This window comes from Mustelus asterias, chromosome 14, assembly GCF_964213995.1.
Source record: "Mustelus asterias chromosome 14, sMusAst1.hap1.1, whole genome shotgun sequence".
NCBI lineage: Eukaryota > Metazoa > Chordata > Chondrichthyes > Carcharhiniformes > Triakidae > Mustelus > Mustelus asterias.
This window is the reverse complement of record NC_135814.1, coordinates 7,125,986-7,153,394: the sequence shown is the minus strand read 5'-3', so window position 1 is coordinate 7,153,394 and position 27,409 is coordinate 7,125,986. Positions and strand designations below refer to the sequence as shown.

Genomic DNA, 27,409 nt, shown 5'->3' with positions numbered 1-27,409 from the left:
GTTATTAAAGCGTCTAGCAATCACTAGGTTGGCCTGAATGTTTTTGGGAAGGCAGAGACTTCAGGGTGACCTCCAACCATAGCTTTTAGGTTTGTGGAAGGTAATCCGATAAAGTCCAGCAAACCACACCTCATGGTGGCAAAACTTCATGATGATGTGAAGATGCGGGCATTGGACTGGAGCGGGCACAGTAGGAAGTCTCACAACACCAGGTTAAAGTCCAACAGGTTTATGTGGAATCACGAGCTTTCGAGTAGCACACCTGAGGAAGGGGCAGCACTCCGAGAGCTAGTGATTCCAAATCAATCTGTTGGACTTTAACCTGGTGTTGTGAGAAACCTTAATGACTCACACTTACTTAGCACCCTGAAGATACAAAGGTAACCCACACCCTCCCCGAGAAAGCAGATAGAGGGAGCGGTGGGTCAAAGTTCATGGGGCAGGTGCCAGGGGAGCGGGCATGAATAGGAGGGGGTTTGACTGGAAGCTCAGTCGAATGGTTGGTTTCTCAGAGATGGTGGGGTCAGGGAGAGGAAGAGGGCATTCAGACAGTGAGGTGCAGAGAACAGGGATGAGCAGCGTTAGATTTTGTCACCATTATGGGAAGAGGACAGGAGGGGATGTTAAAAAAGATTACAAATAAAGGGTGCGCAAGGTGATATACAAGGTTACAGAGATAGGTTAGTGAGCGGTGGTGGTGTAGTGGTGATGTCATTGGACAAGTAATCCAGAAGTCCAGGTTAATGTTCATTGATTCAAATCCTAGCATTGCAATTTGGTTAAAAGTGTTGAGACGTGAGTCTTGTTGATATTGAACATGAAATCATTGTTGTAAAAACCCATCTGGTTCACTAATGTCCCTTTAGGAACTAAATCTGCCGTCCTTACCCAGCCTGGCCTATATGTGACTCCAGATCCACAACCAATGTGGTTGACTCTTAACTGCCCTCTGAAAATGGCCTCTCAGTTCCACGGCAGTTGCGGATGGGCTACAATCTTGGCCTTGCTAACATGCCCACATCCCATGAAAGAATACAAAAATAGTTCTGAGGGACGTGGCTCACAAAATTAGGTGAGAAGGAGGCCAAGAGAAAAATTTAAGATAATTTACCTTAAAAATCGGTCCCACTTTGGAAGAGTAACCTCTATGTGGGTTTCCCTGTTTTGCTCTTTTGCTCTCCTTCATATTACAGAAATATAGAAAGATTGAAATATAGAAAATAGGTGCAGTAGTAGGCCATTCGGCCCTTCGAGCCTACTCTGTCATTCATTATGGTCATGGCTGATCATCCAACTCAATAGCCTAATCCCGCCTTTCCCCCACAGCCCCCATGACCTTTGAGCCCTGTGACGATTTTAATCAGGCAATTGAGGTTGGCCTGCATGATTATGAACTCCATGATGAAGGGCCAAGTTGATGGGCCAATCAGGAAGCCCCATGCTCTGTATTTAAACAGGAGTGCCAGTTCCTCTGACACTCCAGGTGTAGACTGCAGACTGAGAACACTCTGTATTGTGTTGTTGGATCTTGTAAATAAAGGAATTTTGGTGAAGGGACTTCCACCTCCGAGGACTTATTACAATCCTCTTCGCCCCAAGAGCTTTATCTAACTCTTTCTTGTGTGGGAGAGCAACTTGCTGCACTAACACCGTGACAACAGCAGGCCTTAATCAGACAGTCGGTTCGGAGATTCACATCTGGGTGGTCCACCACTTTCCCAATGACTTACTGCTGACAGAGGGAAAACTTTGTATTCAAGGAAGGCTGCATTCCCCCAACACAGGAGTCTCTCCTCATAAAAACTGGGGGTGGTAGAGGTGCTGAAGGAAATTAAACATGGAGTACATAAGAAGATGATATTGTTCGCCTCCAAACCACATCTGTCTCCACACCAATGTGAGGTTTACGATGTCCCAATTTGAAATGTTCCTTTCAGACTGATGGAGGATTTAATGAGTACCTCATGACTTTCTTTCGACATCATGTTGATCAAAATCCAACTTACACCATTGAAAACAAATTCAACCACAAAATTGCTTCCTCCCAAGCATTTGTGGTAGGAATCTGTAACTTTGGAAGCAATCATTCTAGATGGCGCAAAATGAGAAAGGTAAAGGAAAGGAAGTGTTGGAAAGGGTGCAGAGGAGATTTACCAGGATGTTGCCTGGTATGGTGGGAAAATCGTATGAGGAAAGGCTGAGGGGCTTGAGGTTGTTTTCGTTAGAGAGAAGAAGGTTAAGAGGTGACTTAATAGAGGCATACAAGATGATCAGAGGATTAGATAGGGTGGATAGTGAGAGCCTTTTTCCTCGGATGGTGTTGGCTAGCATGAGGGGACATAGCTTTAAATTGAGGGGTGAGAGATATAGGACAGATGTTAGAGGTAGGTTCTTTACTCAGAGAATAGTAAGGGCGTGGAATGCCCTGCCTGCAGCAGTGGTGGACTCGTCAACGTTGAGAGCATTCAAGTGGTTATTGGATAAACATATGGATGATATTGGAATAGTGTAGATTAGAGGGGCTTTAGATTGGTACCACTGGTCGGCGCAACATCGAGGGCCGAAGGGCCTGTACTGCGCTGTAATGTTCTATGTTCTATGTTCTTAACATCCTAACTTGTCTCTCAGAAGCATCACATCGTGCTTCCAAACCAATAAGTCCCTTTGATCACCTGGAGTGAAATGTAGTCGTCAACATTGACACAGCAAGATCTCACAAACAGCCAAGTGACTGTTGACCAATTCTATTGCTGGTGTTATTGCTGGGTAGGCCACTCAGAACTGGGATGAGGAGGAGTTTCTTCACTCAGAGGGTGGTGAGTCTTTGGAATTCTCTACCCCAGGGAGGCTCAGTCATTGATTATGTCAATGGCTGAGATTGATAGAATTCAACATATTAAAATCATCAAGAGATGCAGGGATAGTGCAGGAAAATGGGGTTAAAGTAGAAGATCAGCCAAGATCCCACTGAATGGCAGAGTGGGCTGGAAGGGCTGAATGGCCTATTCCTGCTCCCATTTCTTATGTTCTTATCCAAAATAGAAACAATGGGTGGGAATATTCCCCACTTGCCCGGATGAGTGCAGCTCCAACAACACTCAAGAAGCTTGACACCATCCAGGACAAAGCAGCCCACTTGATTGGCACCACATCTACAAACGTCCACTCCCTCCATCACTGACGCTCAGTAGCAGCAGTGTGTACTATCGACAAGATACACTGCAGCAATTCACCAAAGATCCTTAGACAGCACCTTCCAAACCCACGACCACTTCCATCTAGAAGGACAAGGGCAGCAGATACATGGGAACACCATCACCTGCAAGTTCTCCTCCAAGCCACTCACCATCCTGACTTGGAAATATATCATCGTTCCTTCACAGTCACTGGATCAAAATCCTGGAATTCCCTCCCTAACGGCATTGTGGGTCAACTCACAGAACATGGACTGCAGCGATTCAGGAAGGCAGCTCACCGCCGTCTTCTCAAGGGCAACTAGGGATGGGCAATAAATGCTGGCCAGTCAGCGATGCCCATGTCCCACGAATTAATTTTTAAAAATCTATTCTCTTCTTCATATCTCCCCATGGCATCTCCAATGCCTATTTCAACAGGAACATCTGCCTCAGGGACACATGAAGCAACATAAAGCTCAGAACAGCTGGAGTCCTAAGTAAATTTTCAGGCAGTTCATGATCTTCATCATCTCAGGAGGTCTCCCAAAGTCTAACCTGGTTTTAATGCCATCAGGGGTCATTGGGTTGTAAAGGGACCGAGGATTTTAGAGGGGTTGTTCACCCATGAGGCTCTGGGGAACGACCACGTCTTGAAGAGACAATGGATATGAAACGGATGGTCACTGAATAAGGGAATTAAAGTACAAGTGAAATAGTCATGAAGGAAACCAAGATTCCCAGAAGGATGCTTTCTCAATGAGAAGAACAGGTATCCTAGAATGGTTGGACATTAATGAGAAAATCAATAACCGTAGTGGGGTGGACACAGTAAGAAGTCTCAGAACACCAGGTTAAAGTCCAATAGATTTATTTGGAATCTCGAGCTTTCGGAGTGCTGCTCCTTCATCAGGTGAGTGATGAAGGAGCAGCGCTCCGAAAGCTCGTGCTACCAAATAAACCTGTTGGACTTTAGCTTGGTGTTGTGCGACTTCTTACTGTGCCCACCCCAGTCCAACACTGGCATCTCCCTATCATGGCTAGGGGGATGGTTAATCAATAATGACCAGGACCCCTAGATGGGTGATCAATGAGAAAAATCAAGGATCCTAGAAATTTTATTTATTATCTCATAGGATGTTAGAGTGGTTAGGTTGGCGTTTGGTGAGTGAGGGAGTTCAGTGAAGAGGAAAGGAGGTGATCCTTTCATTTTCTACCTTCTCTCTTGCCAGTGGTTCTTACTTTGCTACAGGGGAACAAGCTGACTGGTGAGTCGCAGGTACATTATTCTACTTATTCTAATTGTAATAAATCATTTTTAAAGTTATGGCATGCCAGTTCAATTCAGCCAATTGGAATGTGCATCCTGTGGTATGTGGGAAGTCATGAAGGCAACATGTGTCCTAGATGAACAAAGCTGCAGGAAGTCTCACTGGCTGCAGAAACCTGAGCTCTAGGTTCCAGATCTTGACTGGTGGCTGAAGTCAGTCTAGCACATCCATGAGGCAGAGAACTACAGGGACAGCACTTTTAGGAATATGGTCATACCGCAGATCTTGCGTACTAACCGGTTTTCCATTTCAGACAGAGCAATGTTCCTCAGAGGAGCACAGCCAGAGCCAAGTCCACGGCACCAAGCGTGGCTCAGCTGCACAGGAAAGGAGGAAGAAGAGTGGAAGAGCAGCAGTGTTAGCAATTGTGATTGGGGATTGTTAGTTCGGGGCACAGACTGGTGTTTCTGTGGTTGTAAACATGACATTAGGATGGTATGTTGCCTCCCTGGTCCCAATTTCTGAGGCATTGGGACCCGTTCTGTTGCAGGGGCGGCACGGTAGCACAGTGGTTAGCACTGCTGCTTCACAGCTCCAGGGACCTGGGTTCGATTCTCGGCTCGGGTCACTGTCTGTGTGGAGTCTGCACATTCTCCTCGTGTCTGCGTGGGTTTCCTCCGGGTGCTCCGGTTTCCTCCCACAGTCCAAAGATGTGCGGGTTGGGTTGATTGGCCATGCTAAAATTGCCCTTAGTGTCCTGAGATGCGTAGGTTAGAGGGATTAGTGGATAAATATGTAGGGATATGGGGGTAGGGCCTGGGTGGGATTGTGATCGGTGCAGATTCGATGGGCCCAATGGCCTCTTTCTGTACTGTAGGGATTCTATGGTTCCCTGGTGCCAGGGCCAAGGTTATCACAGAACAGCTGCAGGATGTTCTGCTGGGGGAGGGTGAACAGCCAGAGGTCGTGGTCCACAGAGGCAGGAGAGGGATGAGGTCCTGAAAGCAGATTTTAGGGAGGTAGGAAGAAAATCAAAAAGCACAACCTCAAAAGCAGTAATCTCAGGGTTACTCCCCGTGTCGCGCACTGGTGTGAAATAGGAGGATTGAGCGACTGAACACATGGTTAGAGAATTGGTGTAGGAGGGAGGGTAAAACATTTCTGAGGCATTTGGACCCATTCTGTTGCAGGGGGAACCTGTACAAGCTGGTCCCTAACAGGACCAAGACTAGTATCCTCGCAGAGCCATGGTGGCATGCTTCTTTTTTATTTGTGGGACATGGGCATCGCTGTTGAGCCTCCCTAGTTGCCCAAGGGCAGTGAGAGTCAACCACATTGCTGTGGCTCTGGAGTCACATGTAGGCCAAACCAGGTAAGGGCGGCAGATTTCCTTCCCTAAAGGACATCAGTGAACCAGATGGGTTTTTCTGACAATCGACAATGGTTTCATGGTCATCAGTAGATTCTTAATTCCAGATTTTATTTTTATTGAATTCAAATTCCACCATCTGCCGAACTCAGGTCCCCAGAACATTAGTTGAGTTTCTGGGTTAATAATCTAACAATAATAGTGGTATTATTGCTAGACTATTCACTGGTATTATCATTGGGCTAGTAATCCAGAGACCCAGGGTAATGCTTTGGGGAGAACGAAGGAGTATGAGCAGGAGTAGGCCATTCAGCCCCTTTAACCTACTCCACCATTCAATATGATCATGGCTGATCTTCTATCTCAGCACCATACTTATTGGCACCTTCAGAGTCTACAAATCTATCTATTTCCTTCTTAAATATATCCAGTGACTTGGCTTCCACAGCACTCCCACTAGCTTAGATCTCATCCAATGTAGACCAGGATGTAACCTGGCGCTTGCATGGTCTCCTGGCACAGTCCCTCACCAGCTTTACTCAGAGCGGAAACACATCAGCTCATTCCAACATCAGCCATGATTACCCAATGGGTACCCAAGCAGAATCTGCAGCGTTTGTGACTATTCCAAGCAGAGATCTGTGACCATCATCCTGCCCCTTGGGAACGACAGACCCTGGAACTCTTCCAACAGTCCATGTGGCGATCCAACCAATTATTCCCGAGCACAGGGTTCCCCATTTGGGAACATTTAATTTGGGATGGGCTGATGGTGAAGGGGTAATTGGGATTAAAAGGTTAGACCATGAACCTGCCGTCGCGAAATGTGAAGCTGATTATAGTGCAGGATGGAGCAGCTCAAAGTGTTCGCCTGATAGGCAGCACTTAACCAGGAACCCTTGTGGAGAATTAGTTAATGGGATTACACAATTAGGCAACTAATTGATGGATACACGTATTCTTTGACCACCCACTACCCTCCAGCCCAAGAATCCCATCCATGATCCAATTCAGCTCCTACCTTGCTGCAGGATTTTGCTGAAGTATTTATTGTGGATGGTACAGTTCCATCGACGGCTCCGGAATTGGAACTGACACTCTCGGACCCCCAGCCTGGCTCCTTTTGCCACCTCGTTCACGATCTCTGGCTCGGTCTGGCACAGCTCGGCCTGCTTCCCTGCCAGTCGCTTGGTTTTGCGACAGATGCTGTTTGGGTCCATCACCAAGGGACTTCCCACTGCCCTGCAACCAAAACATCAGAGTCACCATCACCGCGACACAACCCTAACTTCAAATGTTAGCCCCTCGAGTCACATCACTCTGATCAGCACTGGAGCAAGGAGTGAAAAGAAGTGGAAGGTTATAAATATCAGCAAGGACAGCACAGACTGGAGTTCCTTTCTCTAGCAAAGCTAAAGTTTAAAGTTTATTTATTATTGTCACAAGTAGGCTTACATTAACACTGCAATGAAGTTACTGTGAAACTCCCCTTGTCGCCACACTCCGGCACCTGTTCGGGTACACTGAGGGAGAATTTAGCACGGCCAATGCACCCTAACCAGTACGTCTTTCGGACTGTGGGAGGAAACCAGAGCACCCAGAGGAAACCCACACAGACATGGGGAGAACATGCATACTCCGCACAGATAGTCACCCAAGCTGGGAATTGAATCCGGGTCCCTGGCACTGTGTGGCAGCAGTGCTAACCGCTGTGCGAAAGCTAAAGGTGACCTGATAGAGGTCATTCAAAATATGAAATAGTTCATTAGTTTGAGATGGCACAGTGGTTAACGCTGTTGCCTCAACGGTTGCGCTGCCAAGTAGTGACAAAAACGGTTGATGAAGGAAGGGCCATGGATGTCGTCTATATGGATTTCAGTAAGGCTGACAAAGTCCCACATGGCAGGTTGGTTCAGAAGGTTAAGGCTCATGGGATACAAGGAGAAGTGGCTAGATGGGTGGAGAACTGGCTTGGCCGTAGGAGACAGAGGGTAGTGGTCGAAGGGTCTTTTTCCGGCTGGAGGTCTGTGACCAGTGGTGTTCCGCAGGGCTCTGTACTGGGACCTCTGCTATTTGTGAAATATATAAATGATTTGGAAGAAGGTGTAACTGGTGTAATCAGCAAGTTTGCGGATGACACGAAGATGGCTGGACTTGCGGATAGCGAAGAGCATTGTCGGGCAATACAGCAGGATATAGATAGGCTGGAAAATTGGGCAGAGAGGTGGCAGATGGAGTTTAATCCAGATAAATGCGAAGTGATGCATTTTGGAAGAAATAATGTAGGGAGGAGTTATACAATAAATGGCAGAGTCATCAGGAGTATAGAAACACAGAGGGACCCAGGTGTGCAAGTCCACAAATCCTTGAAGGTGGCAACACAGGTGGAGAAGGTGGTGAAGAAGGCATATGGTATGTTTGCCTTTATAGGACGGGGTATAGAGTATAAAAGCTCGAGTCTGATGATGCAGTTGTATAGAACTCTGGTTAGGCCACATTTGGAGTACTGCGTCCAGTTCTGGTCGCCGCACTACCAGAAGGACGTGGAGGCATTAGAGAGAGTGCAGAGAAGGTTCACCAGGATGTTGCCTGGTATGGAGGGTCTTAGCTATGAGGAGAGATTGGGTAAACTGGGGTTGTTCTCCCTGGAAAGACGGAGAATGAGGGGAGATCTAATAGAGGTGTACAAGGTTATGAAGGGGATAGATAGGGTGAACGGTGGGAAGCTTTTTCCCAGGTCGGAGGTGACGTTCACGAGGGGTCACGGGCTCAAGGTGAGAGGGGCGAAGTATAACTCCGATATTAGAGGGATGTTTTTTACACAGAGGGTGGTGGGGGCCTGGAATGCACTGCCAAGTAGGGTGGTGGAGGCAGACACGCTGACATCGTTTAAGACTTACCTGGATAGTCACATGAGCAGCCTGGGAATGGAGGGATACAAACGATTGGTCTAGTTGGACCGAGGAGCGGCGCGGGCTTGGAGGGCCGAAGGGCCTGTTTCCTGTGCTGTACTGTTCTTTGTTCTTTGTTCTCACAGCGCCAGTGACCTGGGTTCAATTCCGGCCTTGTGTCACTGTCTGTGTGGAATCTACCTGTTCTTCCCGAGTCTGCGTGGGTTTCCTCCAGGTCCCCGGTTTCCTCCCACAGTCCAAAGATGTGCAGGTTGGGTGAATTGGCCATGCTAAATTGCCCCTTAATGTCCCAAGATGTGTATGTTGGGGGGATTAGCGGGATAAATGCATGGGTCACGGGGATAGGGCGGGTGGTAGGCCTGGGTGAGATGCTCTGTCAGAGTCGGTGCAGACTCGATGGGCCAAATGGCCTCTTTCTGCACTTTAGGGATTCTATGATTCTATGAAGGGAGACCACAGCAATAGCAACTTCAGGCAGTCACTAATATATTCCATAGGGAATTCAGGAGAAATCGTTTTTTACCAGTGAGGTTAGAATGTGAGGCTTGACACCACAAGGAGTATTCAAGGTGAATAGCTGCATGCAAGGGAATGCTGGAGAGGGAAAGGCCAGCGGGATCGGCTGATTTGGTCCAAAGAGGAGGCTGGGAGGAGGCTCATGTGGAGCAAAAAACTCTCGGGCTGAATGGTGAGTTTCTGTGCTGATGTCATAAGCGTTTGAGCTAAACTTTCGCCACCTTGAGGGGCTGGAACCAAACCGGATAAATGCCCGCTGCTTACTGGGCTAGTTTGTGTTTCATTGAATTCCAACATACACACACACACACACACACACACACATACACATACACACACACACACACACACACAAATACACACACACACATACACATACAAATACACACACACACATACATATAAAAATACACACACACATACAAATACACACATACAAATACACACACGCACAAATACATACACAAACACACACACACAAATACACGCACACTCTCACACATACACACACACAGTCATTACACCCACACTCACATGCATACATTAACACACACAGACAATAACACACACACACACATAGGCACATTCACACAGCAACATAAGGCACACACAGACACCACGCGCACACACATGTATTAACACGCACAGACACACTCTCAGTAACACACAGACACACACACAGATACCCAGACACGTACAGACACATTCACACAGTAACATACAGGCACATACACACAAACACAGACACACATACAGACACATTACACACACAGTAATGCACAGACACACACCCACACAGATATCAAACACATACTCGCAAACACACACACACTGTCTAACACACAGAGACCATGCACAGATGACACACGCAAAAACAAAAGATACGTATACTCACACAGATACAAACACACTCAAATACATAAAGCACATGCAAACACACACAGATTGCCACCAACATTCACACACACACACACACACACACACACAGATACAAACATCTGCACAAACACCAAATATCAACCACGTAGCCACATATTCAGCATCTCTGTTTCAAATCACAGTTTACTCCCCTGAGCATCTTACTGAAGTGTTTAAATTCTCTGAAAAAGACTAAGGCACAGGCAGGCAGTGCCAGATTGCCAAACTGAGATGTCATGCCATCAAACAGAGAATATCTGTGTGTGGGAGCTAACTGGAGGAGAAGGTGCATCAGGAAACTGTGTGAGAGGGGAAGGTATATCAGAGAGAAATGGTGTGAGTGTCTGTGTGTGTGTGTGAGTTTTTGTGTGTGTGTGAGTTTTTGTGTGTGTGGGTGTGTGTGCGCACGCATGTGTATGTGTCTGTGTGTGTGTGTGTGTCTGTCTGTCTGTGCGTGTGTTTGCGTGTGAAGGAAGCCAGGGTCAAGCGAGCGATGGATAAAGCATCCCGCCCCATTCCCACTTTTTAACAATCATCACAAAACCCTCAGCCTGTGCAATGCTGGATTCTGGAAACAACTGGCAAAACAGGTCCCTTCAGAGGGTGTAGAATCGATTATATACTGTACAGCTGATGTGACAGACCAGAATAAGGAGGCTGAATCTCCTTTTTGAAAGGCTCAACTGGGCTTTGTACAATTTGAGACATCAGAGCCTTTTTTTCCTCCCAAACATCAGGGTCACAAGTCTTGCTTCATAACCATTACTGAATTACCCTCGGAAACCACCATCCCATATTCTGGCTCTGAGAGGTCTTTCCTGGTGTTACTCAGAGGTTAGGCATTCATCTGAGTGTTGATAACCCTCCAGCACAGCCGTGGGGTCGCCAAGAATTGAAGTGATTATCCAGAGTAACACAGTCCAAGAGAAAAGTCAACAGGGCGGAGAAAAAGTTATGACTTTTCTTTCAATTTCTTTGAACATCTTAATTTGTCACAAATAAAAGTCTTGTACGTGGGGTTGGAAAGGCTGTTTTATGGGATCAAATCTACACCCCATGGAGTGCCTAATGTAGAGTTCCCAATTCTGACTGGTGTATGGAGGTGGGGGGGGGGGTGTTATTAAATGATCTCAGGAGATCATTTAATAACACCCCCAATACATCCAATCAGAACTGGGAACTCTACATCAGGTACTCCATGGGGTATAGATGTATAGATCTGATTAGCTGGAAGTAGAATGAAATAAAACATTAAAAGACAAACTGAATTCTCAATTTCATGCATTGGAATGTTGGATTTGACGGTAAAGAGATATTATATATTTAACAAGTCAATGATTACAGACATAACAACAGGAAAAATAAGTGGGTCTTATCGCAATTTTTTTTATTCATTCGTGGGACATGGGCGTCACTGGTTGGCCAGCATTTATTGCCCATCCTAGTTGCCCGAGGGCAGTTGAGAGTCAACCACATTGCTGTGGCTCTGGAATCACATGTAGGCCAGACCGGGTAAGGACGGCAGATTTCCTTCCCAAAAGGACATTAGTGAACCAGATGGGTTTTTCTGACAATCGACAATGGTTTCATGGCCATCTGTAGATTCTTAATTCCAGATATTTTTTACTGAATTCAAATTCCATCATCTGCTGTGGCGGGATTCGAACCCAGGTCTTCAGAACATTAGCTGAGTTTCTGGATTAATAGTCCAGTGATAACACCACTAGGCCATCACCTCCCCTAAAGCATAACAAATGGAGTGCAACAGGATCAATGCTGGGACCGCATCTCTTCACAATATATATTAATGATTTGGAGGAAGGAACAGAATGTACTGTGGACAAATTTGCAGATGATACAAAGGTGGGAGGGAAGGTAGGTTGTAAGGAGGATATACATAGTTTACAGAGAGATATTGACAGGTTAAGTAGTGGGCAGAAAATTGGTAAATGGAATTTAATGTTGGAAAACATGAGATTGTTCTTAATTCTTAATGAAAATACTTTGGGCAAAGACTCGGGGATGAGGTGTAGTAAAAGTGTACCTGGAATGCAAAGGGTTAATCTGGGACTGGGAAACAGTACTGCCCACAATGTGATGTAATGAGAGACACGTGACCTGAGACTTGGGTCAGATGTCGACTGGAGCAGAAGCAGTGCCGAACCTGGTAGAGAGTTAATATTTTGGGCTCTCCACTATGCACATAGTTTAGTGATATTAACAAACATTTAACTATCAATCATTCAAGGCTCAGAACCTCTATGTAAGATCCACTGAACATGTAGCACATAATTATCACATTGCTGTTCGTGGGATCTTGCTGTGCACAGATTACGGCCATGTTTTGCACTTAATAATGGTGAGTATGCTTCAAAATGTATTTCATTGGCTGTAAAATGCTTTGGGACATTCTGAGATTATGAAAGATGCTTCAGCAATTTCATTTTGTAAACTTTATTTTCTTATTTAAGCCCCTCCTTAAAATCTATCACTTTGACCAAGCTTTTGGTCACCTGTCCGAATATCGCAAAATCACTGAATCACAGAATACTACAGAGCAGAACAGGCCTTCAGCCCAACAAATCTGCACCAACGCATGAAAGGCCCTGACCTGTCCACCTAATCCCACTTGCCAGCACTTGGCCCATAGCCTTGAATGTTATGGCGTGCCAAGTACTCATCCAGGTACTTTTTAAAGGATGTGAGGCATCCCGCCTCCACCACCCTCCCAGGCAGCGCATTCCAGACCGTCACCACCCTCTGGGCAAAAAGGTTTTTCCTCAAATCCCCCTTAAACCTCTCACCCCTCACTTTTAATTTGTGTCCCCCTGTAACTGACCCTTCAACTAAGGAAAACAGCTGCTCCCTATCCCCTGGCAGCAGGGTGGTTAGCCCTGCTGCCTCACAGTGCCAGGGACCTGGGTTCGATTCCCGGCTCGGGTCACTGTCTGTGTGCAGTTTGCACATTCTCCCCGTGTCTGCGTGGGTTTCCTCTGGGTGCTCCGGTTTCCTCCCACAGCCCAAAGACATGCAGGTTAGGTGCATTGGCCATGCTAAATTCTCCCTCATCTCCGGCATCTCCGAACAGGTGCCCGAGAGTGTGGCGACTAGGGGATTTTCACAGTAACTTCATTGCAGTGTGAATGTAAGCCTACTTGTGACTAATAAATATACTTTAACTTGACTGCAAACTAAAAGATGAATTAGAACCATAATTAGATAGCAATCCAGCCATTGGGTTATACTGTACCAGGAATGTAAGCTTTTTATCACACTTTTATTTTCTCTTTCTCTCTCAAACAGTAAATGGGGCTGCTATGATTCACCCCATCAGTAGTACTAATCAGAATGGATTATTAACAAGATTGATCCAATATTGCTACTGAATGGCCCAACTATATGTTCAATTATTGTAACATTTGCCATGCCAAAGGCTGAACACTTCAAAATCACTGGGATACGAACATACAAATTAGGGGCAGGAGTAGGCCACTCGGCCCCTCAAGCCTGTACTACCATCTGTCGGGCCGTGGCTGATCTGATTGTAACCTCAACCCAAGATAACCTTTCACCCCCTTGCTAACAACAATCTCGACAGGGCACAGACATCAGTGACATCTGTGGCCAAAGAATGAAGCAGGAATTAACAAGACCATTCTTTATATGTTTTGGAATGTTTATGTTTTTTATTGATTACAATCTGTATGTTTATTCTGCCCTAGTTTGTTATCTCAATCCCAGATATCATTATTCTATACATTTTGTGTTATTTTTTCATGGGATGTTGGTGTTACTGGAAAAACCAGCACTAATTGCCCATCACAAACCAGATATAAACCATCTGAAATCTGCATTAGATTCCAGTCTGTAACTCACTCCCGGGTATCTGTTATTCTATATATAAACCCCCCGAAACCCTCGATTAGATTCCAGTCTGTAACTCACTCCCGGGTATCTGTTATTCTATATATAAACCCCCCGAAACCCTCGATTAGATTCCAGTCTGTAACTCACTCCTGGGTATCTATTATTCTACATATAAACCATTCTGAACCCCTCGATTAGATTCCAGTCTGTAACTCACTCCCGGGTATCTGTTATTCTATATATAAACCCCCCGAAACCCTCGATTAGATTCCAGTCTGTAACTCACTCCCGGGTATTTGTTATTCTATATATAAACCACCCCGAACCCCTCGATTAGATTCCAGTCTGTAACTCACTCCTGGGTATCTATTATTCTACATATAAACCATTCTGAACCCCTCGATTAGATTCCAGTCTGTAACTCATTCCCGGATATCTGTTATTCTTTATAGAAACCACCCCAAACGTCTCGACTAGATTCCAGTCTGTAACTCACTCCCGGGTTTCTGTTGTTCTATATGCAAACCACCCCGAACACCTCGATTAGATTCCAGTCTGTAACTCACTCCCGGGTATCTGTTATTCTGTATATAAACCACCCTAAACCCCTTGATCAGATTCCAGCCTGTGACTCACTCCCAGGTGTTCACTATTCTATATACAAACCATCTGAATCTCTCCGTCAAATTCCAGTCTGTAACTCACTCCCGTGTATTTAGAACATTACCTGTCATGTAATGTATAAATCTTTGGTTACATAGTTACATTATAGTTTCAGCAGTATCTCAGCTTCGACTCAACTGGAACAATCATTGTGCCAAACACTTAGTAATTAACACACCAAATGTATATATCTGTGATGTGCAAATATCATCCAGCTGACACTTTGCAAAAAGCTGTAATTCAATCTTTCTGCTAACATTTGTGAGCCACTCAACCATTACATCAGGACTGTCTGTTTAGATTGCAACCTTGTAACTAGCTACTGATTATCTCCTACATAAATTCCTGTCCTGTGTACAGCACACGCCATATCTTAACTGCGTCTCGAGCAGAACAGCGATTACGTTCTCTGATAGAAATTTAATTGAAATATTTATCACTGACCATGTATCGTGATTGGTTCAAATTTCCCAGGAACCAATCACTTATTTATTTATTCTTCAATGCAATTCTCATTACAATCTATAATATCCTCCTGATCCTTATAGAATCAACTACATCAAACTTATAGAATCAACTGCATTATACTTATAGAATCAACTACATCAAACTTATAGAATCATCTGCATCAAACTTACAGAATCAACTGTATCATATTTAAAGCAGTCCATTTCAAAGCATCAAATGTATTGAAAATTAGACAAAGAACAATAATTATTTCAGGCTCTTTCTTTCTCCCCTAATTCCTAGACTCTGTACAAGTAACGTCCAAACTGCAAATTAGACCCCTAGATATAGTGGACACGAAGAGCATGTTTCCACTACTGGGAGAGACTAGGACTCGAGGGCACAGCCTCAGAGTGAAGATTTAAAACTGAGGAGATGAGGAGGAATTTCTTCAGCCAGTGGGTGGTGAATCTGTGGAACTCATTGCCACAGAGGGGCTGTGGAGGCCAGGTCATTGAGTGTCTTTAAGACAAAGATAGATAAGTTCTTGATCAATAAGGGGATCAAGGGTTACGGGGAGAAGGCAGGAGAATGGGGATGAGAATCATATCAGCCATGATTAAATGGCGGAGCAAACCCGATGGTCCGAATGGCCTAATTCTGCTCCGACATCTTATGGTTTAAACTGCGTTTGCCATGCAGCAATTGACCTCTGACTGATCCCAGTTTCATAACTTACACGAATTAGACTTTTCAGCGATTAGGAATGGGCAATAAGTGCCAGCCAAGCCATAAATACATATATTTTTTTAAAAGCCTTCGAGTGAAAGGCCACTGAAACACAACTTCAACTTGGCAGGAAAGTTGGAGTTTGTGGAAAAGCTGGTGAATCAGTAAGCTCCTTTATCCTCCACCCTGTACTGTGCTGGCATGTTCCTCTCCACAAATAACTTGCACCACCCCACCACCTACCCCGCCCCCTCACCCCACCCCTTTTATTTATTTTTATTTCTTATTAGTGACACAAGTAGGCTTACATTAACATGGCAATGAAGTTACTGTGTAAATCCCCTAGTCGCCACACTCCGGCACCTGTTCGGGTACACTGAGGGAGAATTTAGCATTGACAATGCACCTAACCAGCGCGTCTTTCGGATTGTGAGAGGAAACCCACGCAGACACGAGGAGAATGTGCAAACTCTGCACAGACAGTGACCCAAGCCAGGAATCGAACCCAGGTCCCTGGCGCTGTGAGGCAGCAGTGCTAACCACCATGCCACAGTGCCGCCCCTGCCGTGCCATGGACCCTCTTTCTTCACCGCCCCCCCCAGCCCCGCCAGCCCTGGGAAAATCAACCCAATAGATAACAAGCAGCCCCTCTCCTCGCCACTGTTAGCTGGTATTCAGACCCACACATGCTATAAACAATGTGACTGGTGTACCAGGAAGCGACACGAAAGAGCAGGCATGATTAGTTCATTTGGGAATTGGTTCATTTGTGGTCCAGACATTCCAGTACCACTGTACATGGGTTGTAATTGTGCAAAATATGCTGGAATGTTATTACCAAAATAAAGTAGCATTTTTTTCTGTGGGGGGGGGGCGCGGTCAAGGAGGGATCTTGTTTCACACAAACGGCCTCTATAACAACAGCAGCTGAATTTCAGAAGTAACTCATTGATGGTGAAGTGCTTGGGATGTCCTCAGGTCATGTAACATTCTTGGAGTCAGACGTATACAGTACAGAAAACACCCTTTGGCCCATTGCATCTGCACCAACAATAGCAAACCGCCAAACTATTCTCATCCCATTTTCCAGCACTCGGCCAATAGCCTTGCATAAAAGTTGGCAAATTATGTTACAGTTATATAAAACATTGGTTAGGCCATATTTATTGGATAGCTTGATCTTGGTTTCAGATGAAGGTCGGCACAACATCGTGGGCCGAAGGGCCTGTTCTGTGCTGTACTGTTCTATGTTCTATGTTCTATATTTGGAATACTGCGTCCAATTCTGGTCACCACACTACCAGAAGGATGTGAAGGCTTTGGAGAGAGTACAGCAAAGGTTTACCAGGATGTTGCCTGGTATGGAGGGTATTAGCTATGAGGAGAGGTTGAATAAACTGGGATTGTTCTCCCTGGAAAGATGGAGGCTGAGAGGCGACCTGATAGACGTTTATAAAATTATGAGAGGTATAGGCAGAGTGAACAGTTGGAAGATTTTTCCCAGAGCAGAAATGACAATTACAAGGGGGCACAAGTTCAAGATAAGGGGGGAAAGGTTCAGTGGAGATGAGCGGGAGAGGTTTTTTACACAGAGGGTGGTGGGGGTCTGGAATGCACTGCCAAGTGAGGGGGTTGAGGCAGATATGTCAGCGACATTTAAGACTTATCTTGATAAACATATGAACAAACGGGGAATAGAGGGATGTAAGCAGTTGGTCTAGATAGGACAACATGATCGTCGCAGGCTTGGAGGGCTGAAGGGCCTGTTCCTGTGCTGTACTGTTCTTTGTTCTTGCATGCCTGGGGCACATCTAAATATTTCTTTAATGTTATGAGGGTCTCTGCCGCCACCATACTTTCAGACTTCCATCTCTCTCTGGGTGAAAAAGTTTCCTCACATCCCCTCTAAACCTCCTGCCCCTGACTTTAAATCTATTCCCCGAGTTATTGATCCCTCTACCAAGGGGAAAAATTTCTTCCTGTCTACTCTATCTACGCCCCTCACAATCTTACACATCGCAATCATGTTCTCCCTCAGTCTCCTCTGCTCCAGGGAAAACAATCCCAGTCTATCCAATCTTTCTTCATAACTAAAACTCTCCAGCCCAGGCAACATCCTGGCAAATCTCCTCTGCATTCTTTCCAGTGTTATCACATCCCTCCAATAATGTGCATTCCAGAACTGGACTCTTTGTACATGTGAGCAATGTTTTGCTTATTATTGACGGGCGGCATGGTGGCACAGTTTAGCAACTGTGTTATTAGCACTGCTGCCTCACAGCTGCAGGGACCCAGGTTCAATTCCGGCCTTGGATGACTGTCTGTGTGAAGTTTGCACATTCTCCCCGTGTCTGCGTGGGTTTCCTTCGGGTGCTTCGGTTTCCTCCCACAGTCCAAAGATGTACGGGTTAGGTGGATTGGCCATGCTAAATTGCCCCTTATTGTCCCAATATGTGTAGATTAGGGGGATTAGCCATGAGAAATGTGTGGGATTACGGGGATAGGATGGGGGAGAGGCCTGGGTAAGATGCTCTGTCAAAGAGTCAGTGCAGACTCGATGGACTGAATGGCCTCTTCTGCACTGTGGAATTCCCTGATGCTGTGACAATAACATCTTGGCTTATTGTTAGTGTTAAAATAACACCAAGCAGAAAATATAGCACCTAGTGCTAAGTTTGCGATAATGAACTGTTTACATAATCAAATTATCAACTTGTAATAAAATGTTGGTCTCCTTACCCAAGGAACATGATATTGCCTTCGAGGCAGTGCAACGCATTTTAACTAGACTGATTTTGGGAATTAGGGGATTAGCCTCTGAGGGGAGATTGAGTCAATGAGGCCTATGTTCCTCAGAATCCAGAAGATGGAGGAGTTCTCACTGAAACATAGAAAATTCTTAACGGGCTTGAGAATGGATTCTGGTAAGATGTTTCCCCTGGCTGGGGAATTGGGTCACAATCTCATCATAAGGGCTCAGTCATTTAAGATTTAGATGAGGATGCTACCGGGACTTGATGGATTGAGTTATAAGGAGAGGCTGAATAGACTGGGACATTTTTCTCTGGAGCGTAGGAGGCTGAGGGGTGACCTTAACATAGAACATAGAAAGCCACAGCACAAACAGGCCCTTCGGCCCACAAGTTGCGCCGATCACATCCCCACCTCTAGGCCTATCTATAGCCCTCAATCCCATTAAATCCCATGTACTCATCCAGAAGTCTCTTAAAAGACCCCAACGAGTTTGCCTCCACCACCACCGACGTCAGCCGATTCCACTCACCCACCACCCTCTGAGTGAAAAACTTACCCCTGACATCTCCTCTGTACCTACCCCCCAGCAGGACCTTATAGAGGTCCAAAAAAAAATGAGGGGCATAGACAAGGTAGAAAGTCAATATCTTTTCCCAAAGGTAGGGGAGTCAAAACTAGAGGGCATAGGTTTAAGGTGAGAGGGGAGAGATACAGAAGTATCCAGAGGGGAAATTTTTTCACACAGAGGGTGGTGAGTGTCTGGAAGCTGCCAGAGGTAGTAGTAGAGGCGGATACAATTTTATCTTTTAAAAAGCATTTAGATAGTTACATGGGTACGATGGGTATAGAGGGATATGGGTCAAATGCAGGCAATTGGAATTAGCTATGGGGTTTCAAAAAAAAAAGGGCAGCATGGACAATTTGGGCCGAAGGGCCAGTTTCCATGCTGTAAAGCTCTATGACTCTATGAGGAGAAACTTCACCACTGAAAGGGGTGTGAATCTTTGGAATTCTCTACCCCAGAGAGCTGTAGAAGCTCCATCAATAAATACATTCAATGGTGGTCGATAGTGTTTTGGATACCAAGCAAATTAAGAAATAGTGCAGGAATGTGGAATTAAGGTAGATGATTGGGCATAATTTAGATGGCCCATTTCTGCTCTGAATTCTTATGTTGTTGGTTAGAATATATTGTGACTTATTGGGAGAATACAGTGGCTAGTGGAGTACTGAGTGAAATAACTCTTCAGAGGCCAGTTTTCCTTTCACCAGATTCCCTTTATTTGCAAATTTGTCTCCACCCCTACAAGTGCTTCAGATACAAAGTCAGAATCCGGAGTGTCAATAGTCCTGACACTCTTCAATATATATATATATATACAGGTAAGGCTCTCTGATTGGGAAGGCAATCATTATCTCAATCAGGGAGCTCATACTCCAAGAGGCCAACCTCATGGGCCTCGTTGAGGTCATTACACTGAGCAGTACTGAGGTTGCTACTCCAATTGGTGAATTCCACCTTAAGCAGGTCAATCATAGGTCCCGACAATTGGTCTCCTCAAGCAGGAGAAGGCAAAATTAGTTGGGGTTCTTCCTCCTCACCACAACCCAGAGCTCTGTGCGCAGAGGGGACACATCAGGCTCAGCTGTGACATTCCTGGCGATTAACTGGCGAGCCAGCACCCAGCTTAGGCATGAAGGGTGAACACCGGACGGTAGCCATGGAAATATGGTCGAGGAAGAGTCAATGCCTTTGGGAGTAGAGGGCAGAAAACTGGTATAGGACAATCTAATACCCGAATTGAACTGGTGGCACTCAGCACTCTGTCTAAAAGGGGCATCAATGAACAAAAGGCAGCTAATAGCAGAAAATGAGAAGTCGAAGGAACCTCCAAGGGGCCTACTACTGTAGGCTCATATTTTCAAACATAAATATGCTCACATGTCCCATACACAACAATGCAATAATGTCTCCTCTCAGAATATATCACTGAGCTCTTTGGATGAAAGCTATTCCACATCGTTTTACAACCTTTGAGGTACAGGACAGCGGCTGGGCATATGTTTCTACAAGAAATGTAAATTATCAATCATTTTAAGTTTATTTATTAGTGTCACAAGTAGGCTTACATTAACACTGCAATGACGTTAATGTGAAAATCCCCTAGTCGCCACACTCCAGCACCTGTTCGGGTCACACTGAGGGAGAATTTAGCATGGCCAACGCACCTAACCAGCACGTCATTCGGACTGTGGGAGGAAACCGGAGCACCCGGAGGAAACCCACGCAGACACGGGGAGAACGTGCAGATTCCGCACAGACAGTGACCCAAGCCGGGAATCGAACCCGGGGTCCCTGGCGCTGTGAGGCAGCAGTGCTAACCCACTGTGCCACCGTGCCGCCGTATGACTTGTGATGTCTTCCGTTCCTATCTCTTTCCTTTTCAAGAAAGAAGACATTAAAATTATACATAAGATGGTTGACAGGGATCATAGTTAAACTGAGTGGTTCTAAGCAAGTCATACAAGATCACAACATGAAGAGCTTACAAACACAAGTAGAGCCTATTAAGATTGAATTACTATCTTGAAACCACAGGCATTTATCCTGCCAAAAATCTCATACCGTGTCCCTGAATCTATCCCCATACTTTGGCACTCAATCAGGTTCAGTCTGCAATCTTGGTGTCATATTCAATCAACAGCAAGATATGTTTCAAACCCCACCCCCCATCTCCTCCATCACAAAAACCAACTGCTTCAACCTCTGAAACATGGCACACCACCCTCACTACCTCATCCTCATTGTCACTGGGACTCCTTCATCACCTCCAGACTTGATCTTTCAGTTTGTTCTGAGCCCCTAAACTCCAACTCACGCACAAAGCTGCCACCTCCATTCGGACCCATAGCAAATCCCATTGCAGGTATCACCCTTTCTCTGCTCCTCAGCGCATCAAGTTCAATCGTGGGATGTGGGCGTCACTGTCTGGGCCAACATTTATTGCCCATCCCTAATTGCCCTTGAACTGAGTGACTTGCCAGGCCATTTCAGAGGGCATTTAAGAGTGAACCATATTGCTGTGGCTCGGGAGTCACACGTAGGCCGGACCAGGTAAGGATGCCAGATTTCCTTCCCTGAAGAACATAGATACATAGAAAATAGATGCAGGAGTAGGCCATTCGGCCCTTTGAGCCTGCTCCGCCATTCAACATGATCATGGCTGATCATGCACTTTCAGTATCCCACTCCTGTTTTCTCACCAGACCCCTTGATCCCTTTAGCCACAAGGGCCATGTCCAGCTCCCACTTGAACATATCCAATGAACTGGCCCCAACAGCTTCCTGTGGTAGAGAATTCCACAGGTTCACAACTCTCTGAGTGAAGAGGTTCTTCCCCATCTCAGTCCTGAATGGCTTACCCCTTATTCTTAGACTGTGACCGCTAGTTCTGGACTTCCCCAACATCAGGAACATTCTTCCTGAATCTAGCCTGTCCAGTCCCATCAGGATTTTATATGTTTTTATGAGATCCCCTCTCATTCTTCTAAATTCCATTGAGCACTAGCCCAGTCGATCCAGTCTCTCTTCATATGTCAGTCCTGCCATTCCAGGAATCAGTCTGGTGAACCTTCGCTGAACTCCCTCAATAGCAAGAATATCCTTCCTCAGACTAGGAGACCAAAATTGCACACAATACCGAAGGTGTGGTCTCACCAAGGCCCGGTATAACTGCAGCAAGACATCCTTACTCCTATACTCAAATCCTCTCGCTATTAATGCCAGCTTGTCATTAGCTTTCCTCACTGCCTGCTGTCTGCATGCCAACCTTCAGCGACTGTTCCACTATGACACCCAGGTCACGTAGCACTTCCCCTTTTCCTAAACTGCCACCATTCAGATAATAATATTCCTTCCTGTTTTTTGCCACCAAAGTGGATAACCTCACATTTATCCACATTATATTGCCCACGCAGCCAGCCTGTCCAAGTCACCCTGCAGCCTCTTAGCATCCTTCTCACAGCACAGCTTAGTGTCATCTGCACATTTTTAGATATTGAATTCAATTCCTTCATCCAAATCATTAACGTATATTGTGAATAGCTGGGGTCCCAGCACTGAACACTGCGGTACCCCACTTGTCACTGCCTGCTACTCTGAAAAGGACCCATTTACTCCCACTCTCTGCTTCTTGTCTGCCAACCAGTTCTCTATCCACGTCAATACATTAACCCCAATGAGTTTTAATTTTGCTCACTAATCTCTTGTGTAAGACCTTGTCAAAAGTCTTTTGAAAATCCAGATATTCAACATCCACTGGTTCACCCTTGTACACTCTGTTGGTCACATCCTCAAAGCATTCCAGAAGATTTGTCAAGCACGATTTCCCTTTACTGAATCTATGCTGACTTGGATCCTGTCACCACTTTCCAAATGCTCAGTTATTGACTCCAGCATTTTCCCCACCACCGATGTCAGGCTAACTGGTCTATAATTTCCCGTTTTCTCTCTCCCTCCTTTTCTAAAAAGTGGGGTTACATTAACTACCCTCCAACTCATTGGAACTCGTCCAGAGTCTGTAGAATGCTGGAAAATGATCGCCAATACATCCACTATTTCTAAGGCCACTTCCTCGAGTACCCTGGGATGCAGAGCGTCAGGCCCTGGGAATTTATTGGGTTTTAATCCCAGCAATTTCCCAATACAATTTCCTGACTAATAAGGATTTCCCTCAGTTCCTCCTTCATGCTTGACCCTCTGTCCCCTATATTTCTGGAAAGTTATTTGTGTCCTCCTAAGTGAAGACAGATCCAAAGTATTTGTTCAGATGGTCTGTCATCTCTTTGTTGTCCATTATGAATTCACCTGGTTCTAACTGTAAATTTGTCTTCACCAGTCTTTTTCTTTTATCTATAAAAGCTTTTGCAGTCAGATTTTATGTTTTCTGCAAGCCGACTTTCGTGTTCTATTTTCCCCTTCCGAATTAAACCCTTTGTCCTCTTCTGCTGGATCTTAAATTTCCTCCAGTCCTCAGGTTTGTTGCTTTTCCTGGTCAATTTCTTTGCCTCAGCTTTGGGTTCAACAACATCCCTGATTTCGCCCATGAGCCATGGATGAGCCACCTTCCCCATTTTACTCTTACGCCAGACAGGGATGTACAGTTGTTGAAGTTCATCCATGTGTTCTTTAAATGTCTGCCATTGCCTAGCCACTGTCAACCCCTCAAGTATCCTTTGCCAGCTTATCCTAGCCAATGCACGTCTCATACCATTAAAGTTAGCTTTCCTCAAGTTCAGGACACTAATAAACCAGTTGGAGTTTTGCACCAATCGACAATGGTTTCATCATCATCATTAGACTCTTAATTCCAGATTAATTCCAGCCCAAAGATGTGCAGAGGTGGATTGGCCGTGGTAAATGTGTGGGATAGGGCGGGGGAGAGGGCCTGGGTAAGTTAGTCTGGTGCAGACTCAATGGGCTGACTGGCCTCTTCTGCACTGTCGGGATTCTATGATTGTTATTGAATTCAAACTTCACCATCTGCCGTGGCAGGATTCGAACCCTGGGTCTCTGAATATAGACCGGGACACTACCATTCTGCCACCAGCTCCCCTAGATTTCCTTCATCTACGAATCTATCCATAGCCCCACTCATCTGATCTCAGTAATTTCATTCAGTACAATGTTCCTTGCACTCTTCCAAATGCCTTCCATTGTACATTTCGTGTTGCTACCAGTCGTACAAAGAAAGAGTTTGCATACATATTGGACCTTTCATGATCTCAGACATCCTGAAGGACTTGGTAGGCAACATTTTGAAGAAATGCCATTGTAAAGTAGCAGACATGGCAGCCAATTTATGCACAGCAAGCTCCCACACACAAAATCAGATAGTAACCAGAAAATCCATGTTGGTCATGTTGATTGAGGGACAAGGACCCCTCAGAAACCTTCCTGGCGCTCCTTTGAAAAGCGCCATAGGATCTTTATCATCCACTTGTAACAACGGAGGTTGGAGAGGAGACGATGTGGGGTGGCTTGGCTTAAATTCTCATTTGAAAGACTGTTCTGTCAACAGTGCAGGTTTCTCTTAGTAGATATCAGCCTGGAGTGGGACTTGAACCTACCAATTCTGAATCGCACTGAAATCATCTACCATCCTGGCCTCACGCTATATAATTCTTTACATTAGGCCCATTGACTCTGCAACATCCCATTCCTCCTTCAAAATGCCTCCCTGATTTTAATGACTCCACTATTGACAGCCATGCCTTCAGCTAACTGGGTCGTAAGCTCTCAAATTCCTTCGCTAAATCAGCCACACAGTGGTTAGCACTGCTGCCTCAAGCACCAGGGACCCAGGTTCAATTCCGGCCTTGGGTCACTGTCTGTGTGAAGTCGGCACGTTCTCCCTGTGTCTGCATGGGTTTCCTCCGGGTGCCCCGGTTTCCTGCCACAGTCCAAAATACATGCAGGTTAGGTGCATTGGCCATCCTAAATTCTCCCTCAGTGTACCCGAACAGGCGTGTGGTGACTAGGGGATTTTCACAGTAACTTCATTGCAGTGTTAATGTAAGTCTACTGTGGTGCTGATAAATAAACTTTAACTCTTCACGTCTCAACATCTCCTTCCTCCTTAAAACTTGGCTCTTTGACTCTTTAGGGAAGGAGGTGGCATAGTGGTACTATCACTGGACTAGTAATCCAGAGATCCCAGGGTAATGGTCAGGGGACCCGGGTTCGAATCCCACCACAGCAGCTGGTGGAATTTGAATTCAATAAAAAAATCTGGAATTAAGAATCTACTGATGACCATGAAACCATTGTTGATTGTTGTAAAAACCCATCTGGTTCACTAATGTCCTTTAGGGAAGGAAATCTGCCGTCCTTACCCGGTGTGGCCTACATGTGACTCCAGAGCCACAGCAATGTGGTTGTCTTGTAAATGCCCTCTGAAATGGCCTAGCAAGCCACTCAGTTCAAGGGCAATTAGGGATGGGCAACAAATGCTGGCCCAGCCAGTCACACCCACATCCCATGAGTGAACAAAATAAATGACCAAATGGTCATTGATTCAATGGGTGGTGCAGTGCGAAAATTCATTTGTCTGCACTCTTGTAAAGTGTCTTGGGGCATTTTATGATGGTCAAAGCATTGGCCGGAATTCTCCAACCTCACCCGTGGCTGGGATTCTCCGGTCCCGCTGCAGTGAATGGAGATTTGGCCGAGCGCCAAATTCTCTCACTGGAAGCGGTGGCGGGATGTATGACACTGGAGAATTCCGGCCACTATATAAACGCAAGTTGTTGTTGTTGTTTAGTCACTCCCCGAATCCATGTTGCAGCCAATAATGTCTCTGTGAGAGTGTTCATTCTTTGCTGATCAGAACTCAACCTCAGAAAGAAAACTGCAGGAATTAACTGGCTTTCTCGCACTTAATTTCCATGCTTGTTTGAGCTGGTTCAGTTGTGATTTCTGGCCATTCGAAACAAACTGTGACGTCTGCGGAGAGCAGACACATCTGGTAACTTTTCTAAATAAACCACATTGTCCATAACTTTGTAAGAAACTTTATCGTGTCATCACTGGAAGGAAATGTGAGGCAACATGAAATGTTTCTGCATTCGACAGGCAGGCAGGCTCAGCAATTTGTCCAGCCACTGAACAGTCCTGTTCTCTCCTCACATCTTCATTTTACACATGTCAGTTGGATAAAAATCTGTTTGAACCTTGCCAGGAAACCAGCACCTGCTGTTTCTCAACCAGCACTGCTACCCCTGCTCCTCCAGGGATTTTAACTGCCTTTCTAATCCAAAATAAAGTCAGATGCGCTCCAGTTACCTTTGCTCAATGCAAACAAATTGAAACGATACTAAAAACAATATGGGTGGCACGGTGGCACAGTGGTTAGCACTGCTGCCTCATAATGCCAGGGACCCGGGTTCGAATCCTGGCTTAGGTGACCGTTTGTGTGGAGTTTGCACATTCTCCCCATGTCTGCGTGGGTTTCCCCCGGGTGCTCCGGTTTCCTCCCACACTCCAAAGATGTGCGGGTTAGGTGGATTGGCCACGCTAAATTGCCCCAGTGGATTTTTACAACAATGGAGACGATGATCGAGTGATATTATCGCGAGACTATTAATTCAGAAACCCAGCTAATGTTCTGGGGACCCAGGTTCGAATCCCGCCATGGCAGGTGGTGGAATTTGAATTCAATAAAAAATACCTGGAACTAAGAATCTACTGATGATCAGAAAACCATTGTCAATTGTCGGAAAAACCCATTTGGTTCAGTAATGTCCTTCAGGGAAGGAAATCTGCCATCCTTACCTGGTCTGGCCTACCTGTGACTCCAGAGCCACAGCAATGTGGTCGACTCTCAACTGCCCTCTGAACAAGGATAATAAATGTTAGATAAAACCTAGGCAGCGATGCCCATGTCCCACGAAAGAATTAAAAAGAAGTTTCATGTTCGCCATTACTGAGACTAACTTTCAATCCCAGATTTATTAATTCAATTTAAATTCAATGCACTGCCACCGTGGGATTTGAACCCATTGTTCTGGAGATCAGTGTATTAACCGGAGCCTGTGGATAGTCCAGTGACATTACCAATGGGCCACCATCTTCCCTCACATGTTGTCATTATTCTGAACCACATTCTGGCCAATTAACCAAATGAGTTAACTGGCTGCCAACGAAGTGATAATGACCAGATAATCTGCTTTTCGTTTGAAGTTTAGGATAAATATTGGTCAGGGCACCAGTGACAACTCTCTTCTTCAAAA

General features: G+C 45.5%; 1 protein-coding gene across 1 annotated transcript in view; it reads right to left on the bottom strand.

Moving 5' to 3' along the window:
- wnt6b (wingless-type MMTV integration site family, member 6b) overlaps positions 1-27,409 on the bottom strand; it is an 81,572-nt gene that overhangs the window by 44,642 nt on the left and 9,521 nt on the right. Inside the window, exon 2 of the mRNA XM_078227847.1 lies at positions 6,835-7,055. Within this exon, the coding sequence (XP_078083973.1) occupies positions 6,835-7,055 (221 nt within the window). The remainder of the gene's footprint in view (positions 1-6,834; positions 7,056-27,409) is intronic.